Source organism: Stenella coeruleoalba (genome assembly GCF_951394435.1).
Source record: "Stenella coeruleoalba genome assembly, chromosome: 8".
Lineage (NCBI taxonomy): Eukaryota > Metazoa > Chordata > Mammalia > Artiodactyla > Delphinidae > Stenella > Stenella coeruleoalba.
In genome coordinates, this window is record NC_137154.1 from 9,020,623 (window position 1) to 9,036,702 (window position 16,080).

General features: G+C 54.5%; 3 protein-coding genes across 8 annotated transcripts; 1 reads left to right on the forward strand and 2 right to left on the reverse strand.

Annotated features, from left to right (window-relative positions):
• Positions 1-18: 18 nt before the first annotated feature.
• Positions 19-1,405, forward strand: TMEM223 (transmembrane protein 223). Its single transcript, XM_079929420.1, has 2 exons — positions 19-453; positions 1,100-1,405. The coding sequence occupies exons 1-2, from the start codon at positions 138-140 to the stop codon at positions 1,390-1,392; spliced, it is 609 nt and encodes a 202-aa protein (XP_079785546.1). The 5' UTR covers positions 19-137; the 3' UTR covers positions 1,393-1,405.
• A 413-nt stretch (positions 1,406-1,818) lies between these two features.
• Positions 1,819-3,901, reverse strand: TMEM179B (transmembrane protein 179B; the record flags this gene model as incomplete). 2 transcript variants are annotated; one of them, XM_079929419.1, is made up of 6 exons in its annotated part: positions 3,730-3,877; positions 3,048-3,150; positions 2,690-2,877; positions 2,475-2,606; positions 2,228-2,306; positions 1,819-1,980 (listed from the first exon to the last, which is right to left on the reverse strand). In XM_079929419.1, the coding sequence occupies exons 1-6, from the start codon at positions 3,846-3,848 to the stop codon at positions 1,819-1,821; spliced, it is 783 nt and encodes a 260-aa protein (XP_079785545.1). In that variant the 5' UTR covers positions 3,849-3,877. The 2 variants fall into 2 exon arrangements, with proteins under 2 accessions (XP_079785545.1, XP_079785544.1); XM_079929418.1 differs by lacking the exon at positions 3,048-3,150 and having other exon boundaries at positions 3,753-3,901.
• Positions 3,902-3,977: 76 nt separating this feature from the next.
• On the reverse strand, positions 3,978-15,705 carry TAF6L (TATA-box binding protein associated factor 6 like; the record flags this gene model as incomplete). Of its 5 annotated transcripts, none has more annotated exons than XM_079929678.1 (12): positions 15,595-15,705; positions 14,797-14,856; positions 13,054-13,213; positions 12,624-12,710; positions 11,805-11,955; positions 11,599-11,649; positions 10,941-11,035; positions 9,410-9,484; positions 9,058-9,278; positions 8,573-8,705; positions 4,867-4,995; positions 3,978-4,748 (listed from the first exon to the last, which is right to left on the reverse strand). In XM_079929678.1, the coding sequence occupies exons 2-12, from the start codon at positions 14,802-14,804 to the stop codon at positions 3,978-3,980; spliced, it is 1,881 nt and encodes a 626-aa protein (XP_079785804.1). In that variant the 5' UTR covers positions 14,805-14,856; positions 15,595-15,705. The 5 variants fall into 5 exon arrangements, with proteins under 5 accessions (XP_079785804.1, XP_079785806.1, XP_079785805.1 ...); XM_079929680.1 differs by having other exon boundaries at positions 14,740-14,856; XM_079929679.1 differs by lacking the exon at positions 15,595-15,705 and adding an exon at positions 15,391-15,560.
• Between the last annotated feature and the right edge of the window lie 375 nt (positions 15,706-16,080).

The window sequence follows — 16,080 nt, forward strand, 5'->3', positions numbered from 1 at the left end:
TGTGTCCAGTGTGCTGGGTTATTTTAGCCTTGCCCTTCGCAAGCGCGGGCGGGGCCGACAGATGGACTCCGAGGGGGCGGGGCGGGGCGGGGCCAGCGGCAGGAAGTCCCGCCCCGGAAGCGGTGCCGCTCAGGGGCATGGCGGCTCTCGGGCGGCGGTGCCGTGTGCGGCTGTTCTTAACGCTGCAGTCGCTTGCCGCGCGCAGGGCTCTGCATGACGTGGGCCCGCCACGGGACGTGCTGCTCTTCGAGCACGAAGGAGGTCGCTTCTTCGCCGTCCTCGGGCTGTTCTGCGCTGGCCAGGGCGTCTTCTGGGCTTCCCTAGCCATTGCCGCCTTGGCCCGCCCGCCGGCCTCCACTCGGCCTCCAGACGCCGAGTCCCCAGGCCGCGGCCGCCTGGACCTGCGCTCCGCGCTCTGGCGCTACGGCCTTGCCGTCGGCTGCGGCGCCATCGGTAAGGTGTGGTTTGCCTTCCCGGCATGGGTCGAGGAGGGCGGGCACAATCCTCTCCGCTTGGGCAAGAAGAGTAAGGGGCTCCCGACCCTCCAGGATGGACAGGCCACCCTCATAGGTGTGTGGTACACTGGAGTCGGACGTCCCCGAGCGCCAAGCCCTCGTACAGGTTCAGGCTGAAGACTGCCTCTCACTCTGTGCCCTTGAGCGAGTTAGTACTTACGCTCTGGACCCTGTTTTAAAATGGGTGTGAGGGGCTTCCCTGGTGGCGCAGTGGTTGAGAGTCCGCCTGTCGATGCAGGGGACACGGGTTCGTGCCCCGGTCCGGGAAGATCCCACATGCCGCGGAGCGGCTGGGCCCCTGAGCCATGGCCGCTGAGCCTCCGCGTCTGGAGCCTGTGCTCCGCAACGGGGGAGGCCACAACAGTGAAAGGCCCGCGTACTGAAAAAAAAAAAAATAATAATAAAATGGGTGTGAGTATCTATTAAGGCTTTTGGGAGGAATGACTAATACATGATGGGGGTATAGGAGGAGCTTAGTAAATGTTACTATCATCACAATTTTTTTTTTTTATTATTTGGGGGCACACGGTAAGGGTTGCTTCTTAGCTCTCCAGGGAAAACCCCAATCTTTGCTCTTCCTGCAGGTACTCTGGTACTTGGTGCTGGTCTTCTCTTTTCCTTCCGCTCTGTGCGCTCAGTGATGCTACAGGCTGGAGGGAAGCAAGTGACCCTCACCACTCATGCCCCCTTTGGCTGGGGTGCCCATTTTACAGTTCCCTTGAACCAAGTATCCTGCATGGCCCACCGGGGTGAAGTCCCTGCCATGTTGCCTCTGAAGGTCAAAGGCCGACGATTCTACTTCCTCTTGGACAAAGCTGGACACTTCCCCAACACGAAACTCTTTGACAACACTGTGGGTGCCTACCGTAGCTTGTGACGAAACCACCTCAGGTCACTCACCCCTCCCAGAGGGGAATCAAAACTGAACCTTAGGGAATGGGGTGACAACCAGGGTCACACAAGAGGCCCAAAATTCATTAACAGCAAATAAAGGAGCAGTCATCCCAAGGGCAGCTACCTGTCAGTACCTCAAAGTTTTGATCCATGCCTGTTTCGCCTTCACTCCTTACTCCCATCCACCCTACCTACAGTGCTTTACACCAAGAACTCAGTACTGAGATGAAGAAAGTAAGTAATATAATACTTTGGTACAAAAACAGCTGTAGGAAGAGGGGGTCTGTTAATCATGTTTCCCTCCTGGAGGGAAAACTCAGGCTCCCAGCCGTGCGGGCCATGTGGGGGCAAGAGGACTGCAGGCACTTGGGCACGGAGTCTGGCGGCAGGAGTACTCTTTGGTTAGTCTTCAGGAATGGGAAAGGCATGGCCCAACAAGAGCATCTGTCTCAGAGCTCCACACAGGGTCCCCCCTCTCCAGAGGCCGGTATGGGGTGGCTTCAGACTTCCACTGCACGACCTGGAGCACCAAGACCACGCACCACAATACCAGATTCACCCAAGAAGAGGTCTGTGGGAGACAGGAACAGGAGTGTGAGGAGTGGGCCCATCTCGAATCCAGTTCCACCCACACACCACTCTTAGCTGTTCACTGTTAGGCCGTCAAGCCTTCAGCTCCTCTCAGCCCCTCACTGGTGGGCCAAGCTCAGAGTACACTGGTGAGCACTCTTACAACTGCAGATTGTGTTATATGATTCATTATGTGAATCTGTGTATCCCTCAATCTCCACCCAGTCTTTCATATCCCAGGACCTCACTTCAGCATTGTGTAGGTTGGAGTAAAACTGCAGAGCGGTTCCAGGGGGTATCCATGGAGTTTTCTGGGCATCAGAGCAGCTGTGAGGTCAAAGAGACAGTTGTGAGAAAGGGGAGACATACCCTAAATACCCTTGTGCTCCAGTGCCCCTTTGAGAACTGATGGGGATATAAAACGGGGTGTATAGGATCCCCTCTACAGAGGGAAGGTAGTCAGCCCCAGCCAGGCTTCCCTCCCTCTCCCATTACCTAGTTATGTTCAGGGAGATAATGGATTTGCAGAGGGAACTGGTGCCAAATCGAAGGATGCAGGCAGACACTAAGACCAGGAAGATGGCTATAGCTGAGATGGCCAGTGCAATGCGGAGCCCTATCGGGCCTCTATAAGGAGGGAGAGAATAAACCTTGTGGTTGAGGTGGGACTCCTCCCATCTCAGCCCCTGGCCCTCGGAGTGGGCAGTCACCTGTGGGAATCCTCGATGCAGCTGCTGTAGACCCAGAAGAGCAGAAGCAGGAGACAGTAGAGGGCCAGCAGGCCAGAGGCCCCAGCCACAAAGTAGCAGAGAGATGGGGCCGAGGGTCGGGACAAGGCCAGGGAGGAGCCATTCAGGGCAGCCACACCATACAGGGGACAGCTGCCCCTGAAGGAGCCCTGTGGAAAGAAGCTGCTAAGTCCTAGATTTCAGGCTGGTGCCTCTGGATGCAGGCTCATGGCAGGTGTTGGGGATAATCTAGACCAGGGCCGCTCTAGGGAGTTATTTGTGCACTGTCAGCTCCTGTTTCTGGGCCAGTAGATTAATGAGTCCGCTGGGGAAATCAAACCTGCAGTGAGTGGCCAGAAGGATCAGGAAATAGGCGGTAGTTATGAAATACAAAGAGCTTCAGAGTTGCCTCACAAGTTCTGGTCTCCCCTCGTGCAGAAATCCTAGAGTAGAACCAGAACTGTGTGACCTTCAGCTATCTCCGATGTTTTCTGACCTGTAAAACAGGCGTAATAGCGCCTACTTATAGGGATTAAATGAACCTGTTTATTAACATGATTGCCTGACTGCGATAAACACTCAGCCTAAACTTTTGGCTTCTGCTACATCACTATTTTGCCATTTAACACATTCTGTTGCAACCATTTGGTAGTTTGATCATCTCCACTACACTAAGCTTTATTTCTTGGAGTAGCTTAGCACAATAGTGTCTGATTTAGGGGGCCCTGGACCAGCTTGTTTCACAGCCAGGGTGAGGTTATGCAGAGGGAGTCACCAGGCCGGGCTATATCTGATGCTGTTAATTTAAGACTCTCCTGAGGACTCGTTCCTTTGGCCCGAGTATGACCTGGGCGGACAGATCGACAGAGCGCGTTTACCGCCGATGCAACTCCGCCGCCGACCAGCCCCACCCGGCCCACCGGCTGAGAGGAGCAGCGCGCCAGAACCCGCCCCCCACCCCCCACCGGCCCGGACAGCAGCGGACTCTCCGTGTCAGGATCGGCCTGCCCGCCCCCGCTTACCCGGCCCCGTCCCGCAGCCCCACCTGGGTCCGAGTCAGTGCCGCGGCCGCCACGGCTCCGCACACGAAGGCGGTAGCAAAGAACACGAGCTCGACGCGCTGCAGCCAAGGGAGAGCCATGGCTCCCTCGCCACCAGGAAGCGCCGCCGTGGGAGCCAACCGCCCAAGCCCCGCCTCATCCGGCGCGACCCACGAGCGCGGAGACGTCACTTCCGGGCGCTGGATTTATTCACAGAGGCCAGCGCCGCCTCAAAGCGGCAGGTACAGCGAGTAGTCCGAGAGCGCCCAGCGGCGGGCCGGGCGGCCGGTGCGGCCGATCATGGGCAGCTTCTGCACGTAACGGGAGGCCGGGCTGGGCCCGTACGGCGCGGGGAAGGCAGTCTGGAAGAGGCGCCCGCGGCATCGCCTCCCTGCTTGCCGCCCGGCGATGATGAAACGGAAGTGAGGGGCACCGCGCGGGGCGAAACGGCTCTTCTGGAAGACGTCGCGGGTGCCGGCGCCCGGGCCCTGCTGCCGGGGCGCCCCCCGCGCCCGGTGCACGCGCGGCAGCGGCCTGCTCTCAGAGGCGGTGGGGGCAGAGGCCGACGGGGGGCCTCCGCCCCGGGGGCTCTCGTCGCCCTGCGGGCTGACCATGGCGTTGGCGGTCAGCTGCGGCATCTTCCGCACCGAGTCCGGGGCGGCCGCCGGCTCCTTCTTGTCCCCAGGCGGCCGCGGGGCCGTGGGCGCGGGCTGACCCGTGCCAAAGCGGGTGGCCAAGCTGTCACCGAAGAAGGCGTAGAGCTCCCGATAGATGTCCGCCAGGGTCACCGAAGGGGAAGGAGCCTCCGGCCCCGCGCCTCCTGGCGGCAGCGGGAGACCAGACCCAAAGCCTGGCTCTGCGCTGCCCCCGGAGGGAGACTCCTGCAGGAGAAGACTGTCCCAAGGCAGGTCGTCTGAGCGCCGGCAGCCCCTGCTGCCTGGCCCACCCTTGTTGGGCTCTGCTGCCTGGGCCTTCATCTTCAGCAGTCGTTCTACGGCCACCTGCAAGAGCAGGGGGACTAGGATAGGAGGAACCTGGGCCTATCAAGTGTTCCAAAGTAGGCCCGCTGAGCTGCTGTGCTCATGCAGGGAGGAGAGGCTGGAAGGGGCTGGCACTCACCAGAATGGCTCCATAGACTTTGTGCCCATCTGCTTTAACCTGGGCATTCGATACTGAATAATCATCTAGCACAGCCTGCAAATTTGTCCAGTAAGTGGACAGGTGTGGGTACAGGACTCGCTCTACTGCCTGGAAGGGAGAGAAGAATGCAGTGAGTGCCTCTTTTTTGCTTATCGCCTCCCAAGTACCATTTCCCCTGAAAGATCTACTTTTATCTCCGGTACTGAATTTAGGGCTCAATCCTAAATTCCCTGCTTGGCATATTCAGCCACCGTTTGGAAGCTCCTGGATGCCCAAGCCTTAATTAATTAAGCCCTGGGAACAAAGACCGGGTACAAAGACATACAAAACCAATACAAAGTGACCCCACTATCACTGACATATGTGCCAAAGGCTAAGAGGGTATAAGTAATGCCCCCTGGTAACAGAGAAATTTAGTGGCCAGCTGCTACCCTATACAGCCAATAATGTCCTGGCATAAATGCAACCTGGAACTCAGTTCAAACCACCTGTGCAAAAACAAACAACTGGGCTTCCCTGGTGGTGCAGTGGTTGAGAGTCCGCCTGCCGATGCAGGGGACGCGGGTTCGTGCCCCAGTCCGGGAAGATCCCACATGCTGCGGAGCGGCTGGGCCCGTGAGCTATGGCCGCTGAGCCTGCGCGTCCGGAGCCTGTGCTCCGCAACGGGAGAGGCCACAACAGTGAGAGGCCCGCGTACCGCAAAAAACAAACAAACTGATCAGAGACCTGGACTCTGATTATATAATTTTAAATCCTATGTTTAATTTAGGGGAAAGCAATTAAGACTTCACAGAGCAGGTGACGTTTGTGACAGGCTTATATGGATAAGTTCTTTGGTTAGCCACAGACTGAGAATTTGAAAATGTTGATAAAATTAACAAGTTCCTAGAAAAATAAAACTTAATGCTGATTCAAGAAAGATGAAAGCGGGCTTCCCTGGTGGCGCAGTGGTTGAGAGTCCGCCTGCCGATGCAGGGGACACGGGTTTGTGCCCCGGTCCGGGAAGATCCCACATGCTGCGGATCGGCTGCGTGCGTGAGCCGTGGCCGCTGAGCCTGCGCGTCCGGAGCCTGTTGCTCCGCAACGGGAGAGGCCACAACAGTGAGAGGCCCGCGTACCGCAGAAAAAAAAAAAAAAAAAAAAGAAAGATGAAAGCTTGGGACTGCCCTTGTGGTCCAGTGGTACAGAATCCGCCTTACAATGCAGGGGATGCGGGTTTGATCCCTGGTCAGGGAACTAAGATCCCACATGCTGCGGGGCAACTAAGCCTCTGTGCCACAACTACTGAGCTCGCGCGCCTCAACTAGAGCCCACGTGCCGCAAACTACGGAGCCCACGCGCTCTGGAACCCGCGTGCCACAAGTAGAGAGAAGCCCGCACGCCGCAACGAAAGATCCCGCCTGCCACAACTAAGACCCGACGCAGCCAAAAATAAATGAAATAAACAGAGATCTTTAAAAAAAATATATGAAAGCTCAAATAATTCTGTAACCATAGTAGTTAAAAATATAACCACAAAACACCATGCCAGAATTTACAGTCGACAGACACTCAAGGAAAAGAGCGTCTCAATAAAATAAAATAAAATTTAATTTTAAAATATAAAGTATAAAAAATAAATACTCCTTCCCTACCTCATCCCATAAAGCCAGTATAACCCTGATACTAAAACCATGTAAGGACAGTACCTGAGGAAACTTAATGATTGATTTCACTCATAGAGATAAATCATTTTAAATTTTAGTAAAGGGCTTCTCTGGTTAAGAACCCGCCTGCCAATGCAGGGGACATGGGTTCGAGCCCTGGTCCAGGAAGATCCCACATGCCGCGGAGCAACTAAGCCCATGCGCCACAACTACTGAGCCTGCGCTCCAGAGCCCATGAGCCACAACTACTGAGCCCATGTGCCACAACTACTGAAGCCCATGCACCTAGAGCCCGTGCTCCACAACAAGAGAAGCCACCGCAATGAGAAGACCACGCACCAAAACGAAGAGTAGCCCCTGCTCGCCGCAACTAGAGAAAGCCCATGCACAGCAACAAAGACCCAATGCAAACAAAGTAAATAATAATTTTAAAATAATAAAATTTTAGTAAAGCCAACAGTATATAAAAAATGTATTATATTCCAATAAAAGTTTTGCATTTTTTTAAAGACTATAGCATGACTAAATTGAGTTTATCCTAGAAATGTAAAGATGATTTACTATTAGAAAATCTGTATAGGGAATTCCCTGGCAATCCAGTGGTTAGGACTCAGCGCTTTCACTGCTGGGGCCGGGGTTCATTCCCTGGTTGGGGAACTAAGATCCCACAAGCTGTGTGATACAGACAAAAAAAAAAAAAACAAAAAACCACTATGTATACAATTAATCACATTAACAGATAAAAGCAGGAAAACCTTAGGATCAATTCAAAAGATACAGAAAGAGCGTTTGATAAAAGTTAACATAAAGTAATAATAAAACTAAGAATAAAATTTCCTTAACCTGAGGAAGGTATCTATCTATAAACACACGAAGTAAACATCAGCCTAAATAGGAAAGGTTACTGTTAACCCGTTTTTAAAATCGGAAATGAGACAAGGATGCCCATTATCATCATATGTAAAATGATATTAGTGATCGTAACAATAAATAATAAAAAGAAATTAAAGGCATTAGGTTTGGGAATTCCCTGGTGGCCCAGTGGTTAGGACTCCGCACTTTCACTGCCAAGGGCCCAGGTTCGATCCCTGGTCAGGAAACTAAGATCCCACAAGCCGTGTGGTGTGCCCCCCCCACCCCCGCAAAAAAAAGAGAGAATTCAAAAAAATAAAGGCAGGCTTCCCTGGTGGCGCAGTGGTTGAGAGTCCACCTGCCGATGGAGGGGACGTGGGTTCGTGCCCCGGTCCGGGAAGATCCCACATGCCGCGGAGCGGCTAGGCCCGTGAGCCATGGCCGCTGAGCCCGCGCGTCTGGAGCCTGTGCTCCGCAACGGGAGAGGCCACAACAGTGAGAGGCCCGTGTACCACAAAAATAAATAAATAAATAAATAAATAAATAAATAAAAAGGCATAAGGTTTAAAAAAGACAAAGCTGTCATTATTTGCACGATATGATCTACCTTAAAAACCCAGAATAATCCACAGTTAAAAATGATAGTTTAATAAAGTAGCTGAATCAATACACAAGTCAATTGTGTTTCTATACACCAGTAAGAAATTAATACCATGAAAAGAAGACACCATTACAACAGTATCAAAAATAGCAGGAGGGCTTCCCTGGTGGCGCAGTGGTTGAGAGTCCACCTGCCGATAGAGGGGACGCGGGTTCGTGCCCCAGTTCGGGAAGATCCCACATGCCGCGGAGCGGCTGGGCCCGTGAGCCACGGCCGCTGAGCCTGCGCGTCCGGAGCCTGTGCTCTGCAACGGGAGAGGCCGCAGCAGTGAGAGGCTCACATACCGCAAAAAAAAAAAAGAAAAAAAAAAAAAAGCAAGAATCTAGGAATAAACTGAATAAAGTATTTGTAGGTTCTCTTCAGGGAAAATTATGAAAGGATCCTGAAAGACAGTGAAAGACCTAAAAAAATGGAGAGAGATGACAGGTTCTTGGACAAGAAAGACTTTCTAACTACAAATGGGAGCTCTTACAGGTTTAAAAAACTGTCTTTTTTAAACCTCTGCGAGAAAAGCCAGGGTCCTCACCTTCCAGCCAAGGGCGTGCAGCCCCACCACAGCCCCGTAGTGAGAGCAGAGAGGCCTCACAGGATCTGCCAAGACCTTCTGCAGGGAGAGCAGGATCTGCTGATAGAGGCCACTTACAAGGTCCCCATGAGTCCTGCGGGAGCAACATTCAGTCAGCGGAATGAGGCACAGCACTGCCCAGCTGTACTCAGGTCCCAGCACACAGAGAAAACAGCACCTGTATGGCACACTTGGGTGAGTGAAAGAGGTGTCTGGGCCGAGAGGCCCAGGACCTCAGGGCTGATGGACCAAACCCCTGGCACGTTCGTCACCCATTTGTAGAATCCCCGGGTTCATGGCACACCAGCTTGGAAGATCGAAGGGAAGAGGCTCCCGACCTCTCAACATAGAGCCTTAAAGCCAGAAGTTTCACCCCATCTCCTACTCCAACCCACTCAGCTCTGCAGCAGTCCTGCCCCTTTGATCAGCACTGGCCCAGCAGCTACCAGAAGATGTGACTGAGCAGGAGGGCAGCTCCATCCCGCAGGGTCCAGTGGTCATTCAGCGGGTTGATGGAGGCAGCCAGGGGCTCCAGGACACAGTAGAGGACACTGCCTACCAGGGAGCGGACATAGGGCCCCAGGCAGAGGTGTGGGTTCCGAACTAGGCTCCGTGCCACTTGCAAGAGCCGGTGTAGCTGCTCCAGGTCGTGGCTTACAGATTTCACCTGTTGGGAGGAGAGGGGTGCTTAGGGGACACAAGGGCGCACCAGAGCCTGCTCTTCTGGTGGCACCTGCCGTGAGCCCTAGAGGCTGCTGCATCATCTCCTCCCCACAAAACCACATAAACCCCACTTACCCCACTGACCACATAAACAAAGTACGGCAGGAGCGCTGCAATCTTCGAGTTGGTCTGCAAGTCCTGGAGGGCAACCTGAAATGGAAGGGGCCACGCTGCACAGTCCACCAGCCCCAAGTATAAACTGACATTTTTTTTTTAAAGAACAATTTAGCACCTATGCAGTAAAATTTTAAACGTTCAAACTCTGTGACTCAGCAATTCTACAAATTTAACCCGCTACAAAAGAAACCCACTCACACATACCCACATACAGATAGCACTGTCTGTAATGTAATAATAAAAAACTGAATACAACCTAAATGTCCAACATATTTTTAACTGAGTAAAGCAATTATTCTAAACCCAGACGTTTAGTTACCACTGGTTGACGGTAAACTATGTACAGTTTACACATACAAACAAAAAGGGTGAGTGGGAGAGTCTACAGAATTGCACTTTCTACTTTGTGTGATTTTATATTACAGTACTTCTATTATAAACATATGCTGGTATTACTTTTTTTTTTTTGGCTGCATTGGGTCTTAGTTGTGGCATAACAGCTCCTCCCTAGCTGTGGCGTGCGAGCTCAGTAGTTGCAGCACATAGGCTTAGTTGCCCCGCGGCATGTGGGACCTTAGTTCCCCGACCAGGTATCGAACCCATGTCCCCTGCATTGGAAGGCGGATTCTCAACCACTGGACCACCAGGGAAGTCCCCTGGTATTACTTTGATAAGCAGAAAAAAGAGAGTAGGTAAATGAGTAAAACCATCTTAGCCCTGAACCTCCACCACCTGTGCCCTTCCAACTCCTCTGGATAAAGACCCTAAGTTCAGGTTCTGTGAAAGCGGACAGCAGCTAGTGAGGAAGGAGCTCAGCTCCCAGGCCCCACATCCAGCCACTGCACTGTTGCCTGGGGACCAGCAGCCAAGTTTCTAAGGCAGGAAGTATAGTAACAACAGTCCTAACTTTGCAAGGGAAACAACAGCAGCAGCCAGACATGGAAGATGTAAAACCCTCAAACAGAGAGAGGCCACATGGCCAAGCAGACCACCAAACTGGTCCTCGTCTGACTCTGGACAGAAGAGGCCTGGCACAGGCGCTGTCCAGCGGGCCCTGTGGAGCCCAAGAGGCTAAAGCAGCAGGGCTGGCAGGAGGTCTGGCCAGGCACCTTAACCTGGCTCCCTCTACTTCCTCTTCTCCTTTCCCTCTCGAGTCCAGGCAAATGAAAGCTACCATGTGGATGCCCCATGTGGCTCCAGGTCAACAGATGCCCCAAAGGGTGGGCTCTGGATTAAGGTGTGGGGAGCTGACCACCTGAGCCCCCCACAGGGCCCTGCTGAGCTGCCCATTCCCTAAGGAACAAGGGTTCCTACTAGAGTGGGAAGAGGAGTCAGCGCTGGCGGAGGGCCAGCCACAGAGCACCACGCCAAGAGCAGCTTCTGTCCACATCAGTCACTCAGTGTTCAGAGGACAGAAGGAGGCATCTGAAGGAATTCCATGAGGATTTGAAAGTTGGACTTTGTGCCCCAGTTCAGGCCCACGGCTCACCTTCATCAGCTGTGGATCATCCCCCAGCACAGCCCGAGTCACTTGCTGGTAGTACTTGAGAAGGTCATCAGTCAATGAAGACACAGCACTGGGCACTGCCAGAGGGTGGGCAGAAGGTGGTCAGGGTGGAGCCCTGCCCTCTCCCAGCCTCCCCGCCTCCCCCCAACAACCACCGCCATTCCCACAATCCCACAGGGAGCCCATTCCGACAGGACGCCCAGAGCACAGCGTTGCCAGCCCCTCTGAGCAGCCTGCGCAGCCCTGACCTTGCAAGCTCTCCACACCCAGCTCTGTACGCTGCCTCCCACCTGTCCTCTGCTGGGCGGACTCCTGCTTAGTCCCCAAGTCCCAAGGTCATAAGCCTCAGGCTGTGAAGCTCCATTCAGCAGACCCTGGAAGTGTGACACCTCAGGGACCCCAGCAAGCGGCCCAGACTTCTGTACTAGCGCCCAACATGGCATCATGATCGGTCTTAAGTCTGGGACACTATCTCCGACTCTGAGGCCTCTGGGCAGGGAGCAGTGCCCACTCAGGGCAGGCACCCCTTAGGCACGGAAAATTCTTGTCAGGTGAAGACTCAGAGGTGTAGAGGCACCACCCTCAGCTCCTAACGGAGGAACGTCCAGGCAGAGGGCCCATTCCCCACACTGCCCCTTACCCGATCCTTGAGGGGCCAGGTTCCCTTTGCCATCTAGGTAGGAGACATGAACTAGAACCAGAGCAGAGAGATGGGTCAGCCTGGGGTTCGGCCCCTTGTAATACCACCCACCCTTCTGAGTTCCGCCCCATCCACCAGCCAGCCCATCACCACTCCTCCGACAACCCAACTCCTGTCCCCACCCCATGCATGACCCCGGCGGTCACCTCTCACAGCTGTCTCGGCGCAGCCTTTGGGGATGTTGGTGGCCAGGGCCAGCTCCACCAGGTTCACCTCTCGGTCCTCGGGGAAGTAGAGCTCACCCTCCCTGGCAGGGCGCAGGGGCAGCGCCTCCTGGGACCCATAACCACACACAGCCTGAGTGAAGAGATGACTGGGCTGAATCCAGGGAGGGAAGAGGTGCTCTACCAATCAGGGCACGAAGCCTATGTTTGCGGGAAGTCCAGAGTCCTGAGAAGAGGGGGGATGCCCGGGGATCCAGGCCCTTCACTGGGAACTTGGCTGGAGCATCCAGTATTCGCTGAGTCAAGGAGTAGCGTGTGGGCCCTCCTCATGGATCCACAGGGACTCAGAACCCCACCCACAGGCCGCTGGTCCTCCACCTCACACTTGCCCAACTTTGAAAACCCTCCTCTCTTCTAACCCTCCCCTCTTCTTCCCTAGACCCACTGCCCTGGAACAACTGTGCAGGACATTCCAACCCCTACACTTGGGCTCAGCCTCCTCCCTCACCCAGAATGCCCTCTTTTCCTTGTGACTTAGTCTAATCCCAGCCTCCCTTTCAGGTTCAGCTCAAGTTCCATCTCTTCCAAGAAACCTTCCCTAACCTCCTGGTCTCCGTGGCCGCCTCTCCCTCTCTGAACTCCTGGCCCTTGGGGGCTGGGCCCAGCACATGTGCTGTGGTGGCTGTGACCTTCCCTCGTGTGTGCACTGGGTCTTCACATCTCGCTGCACTGCCAGCCCCGAGCTGGGCGTGCAGGAGGGCTCGTGCCAACCGAGCCTTCTGCAGCCGGCACCCCACTCACCTCCACACTGCTCCATCTGAGGGCCCTGTTGAAATCCTCGACAGTCAGCTTCCGCCGTTTGGTATGTTTCATGAATTGAGAGCTATTCTGGGAGCGGAGGAACAGAGTCAATCAAGGGACAGGAAACAGGGGGCAAACAACTCCCAACGTCACATCCCCTCCCTGTGACTCAGTTTCTCGTGTGCAGGATGTGACTGTGAACCTGCCTGGCCCACCCAGCAGGCATGTGGTGAGCAGCACACGAGAAGACGCCCAGCAAGCGCTTTGTTCGCTGGAAGCCCAGTGGGCTGGAAGCGGGCTCTGGAGAGGGCGGGGACCGCCTCCACTGCACTCCCTCTGAGCAGGGAGTAGGTGCCTGACATATACTTGCTGAATAAACCCCTGGGGGAGGGGGTAGTCAAAGGGAGGGACAAGGAGAGGGAAAGTGTACCTGGGTGGCCTCTCTGAGACGGTAGCACACGTCCTCTGCGAGCAGGGCCGTCACCTCATCACTCAGCTCCAGGCCTGTGCTCTCTGCCATGAGCCGGACGGACTCCCGAGGGATCTCCACGAACCGCCGCTCTTCTCGCTCCGACATGGCCCCGATGGAACTGGGAGTGGGGAGGGAGGTGTGAAAGGCCAGCCCAGGCTCCCTCAGAGCCTGTGAGCCAGACTCAAGGCCCTCGAAACCAGTCTTGCTGCTCTTTGCTCCAGAATCCCTGAACAAGGAGTCACGATGGCTCTGAGTGTCCACGTGAGGAAACCTGAGGCTCAGAGCAAGAAACGGACTTGAGCTGGACCAGAGGGCAGACAACAGGGCCACCTGAGAAACTGCCTGGCCTTGGGTTGCACAGACCTGGGTCCCAGCCCTGCTCTACCACCTCCGGTGTGAACCCGCTGAGACCCTCATCAGTCTGAGCCCCGGGAAGATAGTGGCAATAATCCCTGCCCTCCGTAACTCACAGGGCTGAGGTGAGGATGAAAGGAAATGAGGTAGGAGAAACTCAGGGTCTAGAACGCTACACAAATGGAAAATGTTACGATCACTAATAATAAACAAAAACTTCATGCCTTCTTCCTTCTGATCCTTGCTACAATCGCTACGGACTAAACACTGATGAAAAGACTACTTTTACCCCGATAGTCCCTTGCTCAAAAGTCTTCAATACTTCTCCACCACTCCTAAAAGGAAAGTCCCAGCTCCCTGGCTCAGCATACCGTGTTTCGTCCCAAATCCCCACAGCTGATCAAGCTGACCCGTCCCCCCAGTAAGGCCGCCTCGTGTCTTCCAACCTGCCTTGCACCCCACTGCCAGGGCTTGGGCTGGTCTGTCCCCCACCTTACTCCAAGCCCCCACACCCTCCTCTTTCTTTCCTAAGGCAGAAGCAGCCTGTCCTTTGAGGTCTTCCTGCCCCATGTGCCACCTGGGGCTGTCAGGTTTTTAGTAGCTGGGCTTTCTGCCCATGTGTCTGGTCTTCCCCAGTCTGGCTACGAGCCCTAAAAGCAGAAACCTGCTCTTCCGTTCACAGGATATGGCAGAATAAGAAGGCACGAAAACAGCACAGCCCACAATTAGAAGGTTGGCCCTCACGGACCAAAGTGAGGCATCAGCACCATGGGCAGCGACGCCCACCCAGCTTCAAGGTGACCCACCCAGGCACTGCCCCACCACTCCTCTCTGACAAGGCTCAGTGGGTCACCAGTGACCTCCAGGTCCCTAAATCCAGTGGGCGCCCTACCTGGTCTCCCTGCAGCATTTCTCCCAATGGCTCCTCATTGCCTTTGGAATAAAACACTAACCTGTGCCATGGCTCCAAGGCCCTGCATGTGTGACTACATCTGCAAACACCTCTTTCCACTCTCTCGTGTTCTGCATACCCGTGGCCTCTTTCCATTTCCTCAAAAACACCTTATTTCAGGACACTCATACACTGTTTCCTGGACTTGAAACACTCTCCTCCTCCACCCCCAATCCCTTTGTCCACTGAGCTCCTAGTCGCTCCTTCAGATGTCAGTCTGAAATGTCACTTGCTCAGGGAACTCTTCTCAGACCCCCACCATGGGCCTGTACTTTACCTCCCAAAGCAGTTGACAGTTTGTAATTATACACTTGTGTAACTTTCCGATTAACACCTACCTCCCCACTAGATTGTAAGCTCCATGCCAGCAAGGATCATCATGCCTTTTTGCTCACCTTTGCATCCCCCGCGTCAGGCACTGCGTCTGCACATAACACGCCCTCAATAAACACTTGCTGAAAAAACGAATAAAGAAAAGCGATTTTTCTAAACACATGCTATGCCCGAGGCACCGAGCTAAGTGCTTTCCATGGCTTCCGCCTCATTCTGTCCACATTAACAATGCGATAGGGATTCTGTAAGTATTATGTCTATTTCACAACCAAGAAAATCAAAGCTCAAAGAGGTTAAATGTTAAATGACTTTCCCAAAATCATCCGGCGAGCACTACCTGGGTAGGGAGCAAGAACTCAACTATCGTTCTAATCATGAGGAGCGACGGGCTGTGTGGGGAACAAGGCCTGGATTCCCAGCCAGGAAACTAGGCGTTGGAAACCCGCCAATGGATAATTGTTAAGCTTCTTTCTCCACCTGTAAAATGGGAGCACGAAGTCCTGCCCACACGGAAGGCGCCGAGGGGTTTTCCCTGTTACGAGCCCACATTACAATCCACAAAGTCCGGGCTCCGACCAAGGTCTCCCGCTCTTCAACCTCCTCTCCTCCACATCCTCAGCCACTAGCCATACTGTTAACAAGGCGCGAGAACTGACCTCTACCGGTCTCCGTGATGCGAATCCTCCCACCCAGCCTCGCTTCACGCCAGATGTAGAGGTGGTGCGGTACGGAGGAGGAGGTCAGAGGTTACAGAACTTGGGTCACGTGGTCAGCGAAGGGGGCGGGCCCCCAGCGGAGCTGGCTCCCAGGCCGGCGAGCGCGCGGTCCACAGCAGGACGGGCCTTCGAGGGCCTGCTCACCTGAGGGCTCCGGCACGGCGAAGGCGGTTACCGGGACGGCGGTAGCTGTGACAGTGACGGTGGTGGCGGCGGCGCTGGCGCCCACTCACTCAGCTCGCACTAATTCCCTCTCTCGGCGCTCAGGCTCCGCCCTCTACAAACACAGCCAATCGACGAGCACCTTGAGGAGTTCCCGCCCACCAAAAGACTTCCCGCTACCCGATTGGCCACTGTGATGGGGCTGTAAAAGGCTCAGGGCGCAGAGGTCACGTGATGCTGAAGACTCGCTCTTCTTAAAGCAACAGCTCTTGGGAGCTTTGCGGGGTGGGTTTGGTTCGGTGTACGTTTTAATAACCATGTTCTCGAGGAAAGCGTCCGCATTCCCTTGTCTACTCCTGAGTTTCCGAGCACTTGCATTTACACGAATGCATTGATGCTTTAGACTTCGGCGTCTGCGTTAGTTTTGCTGCCCGCTTGGTGGGGATCAGCTTACCTCTCCCACATCAC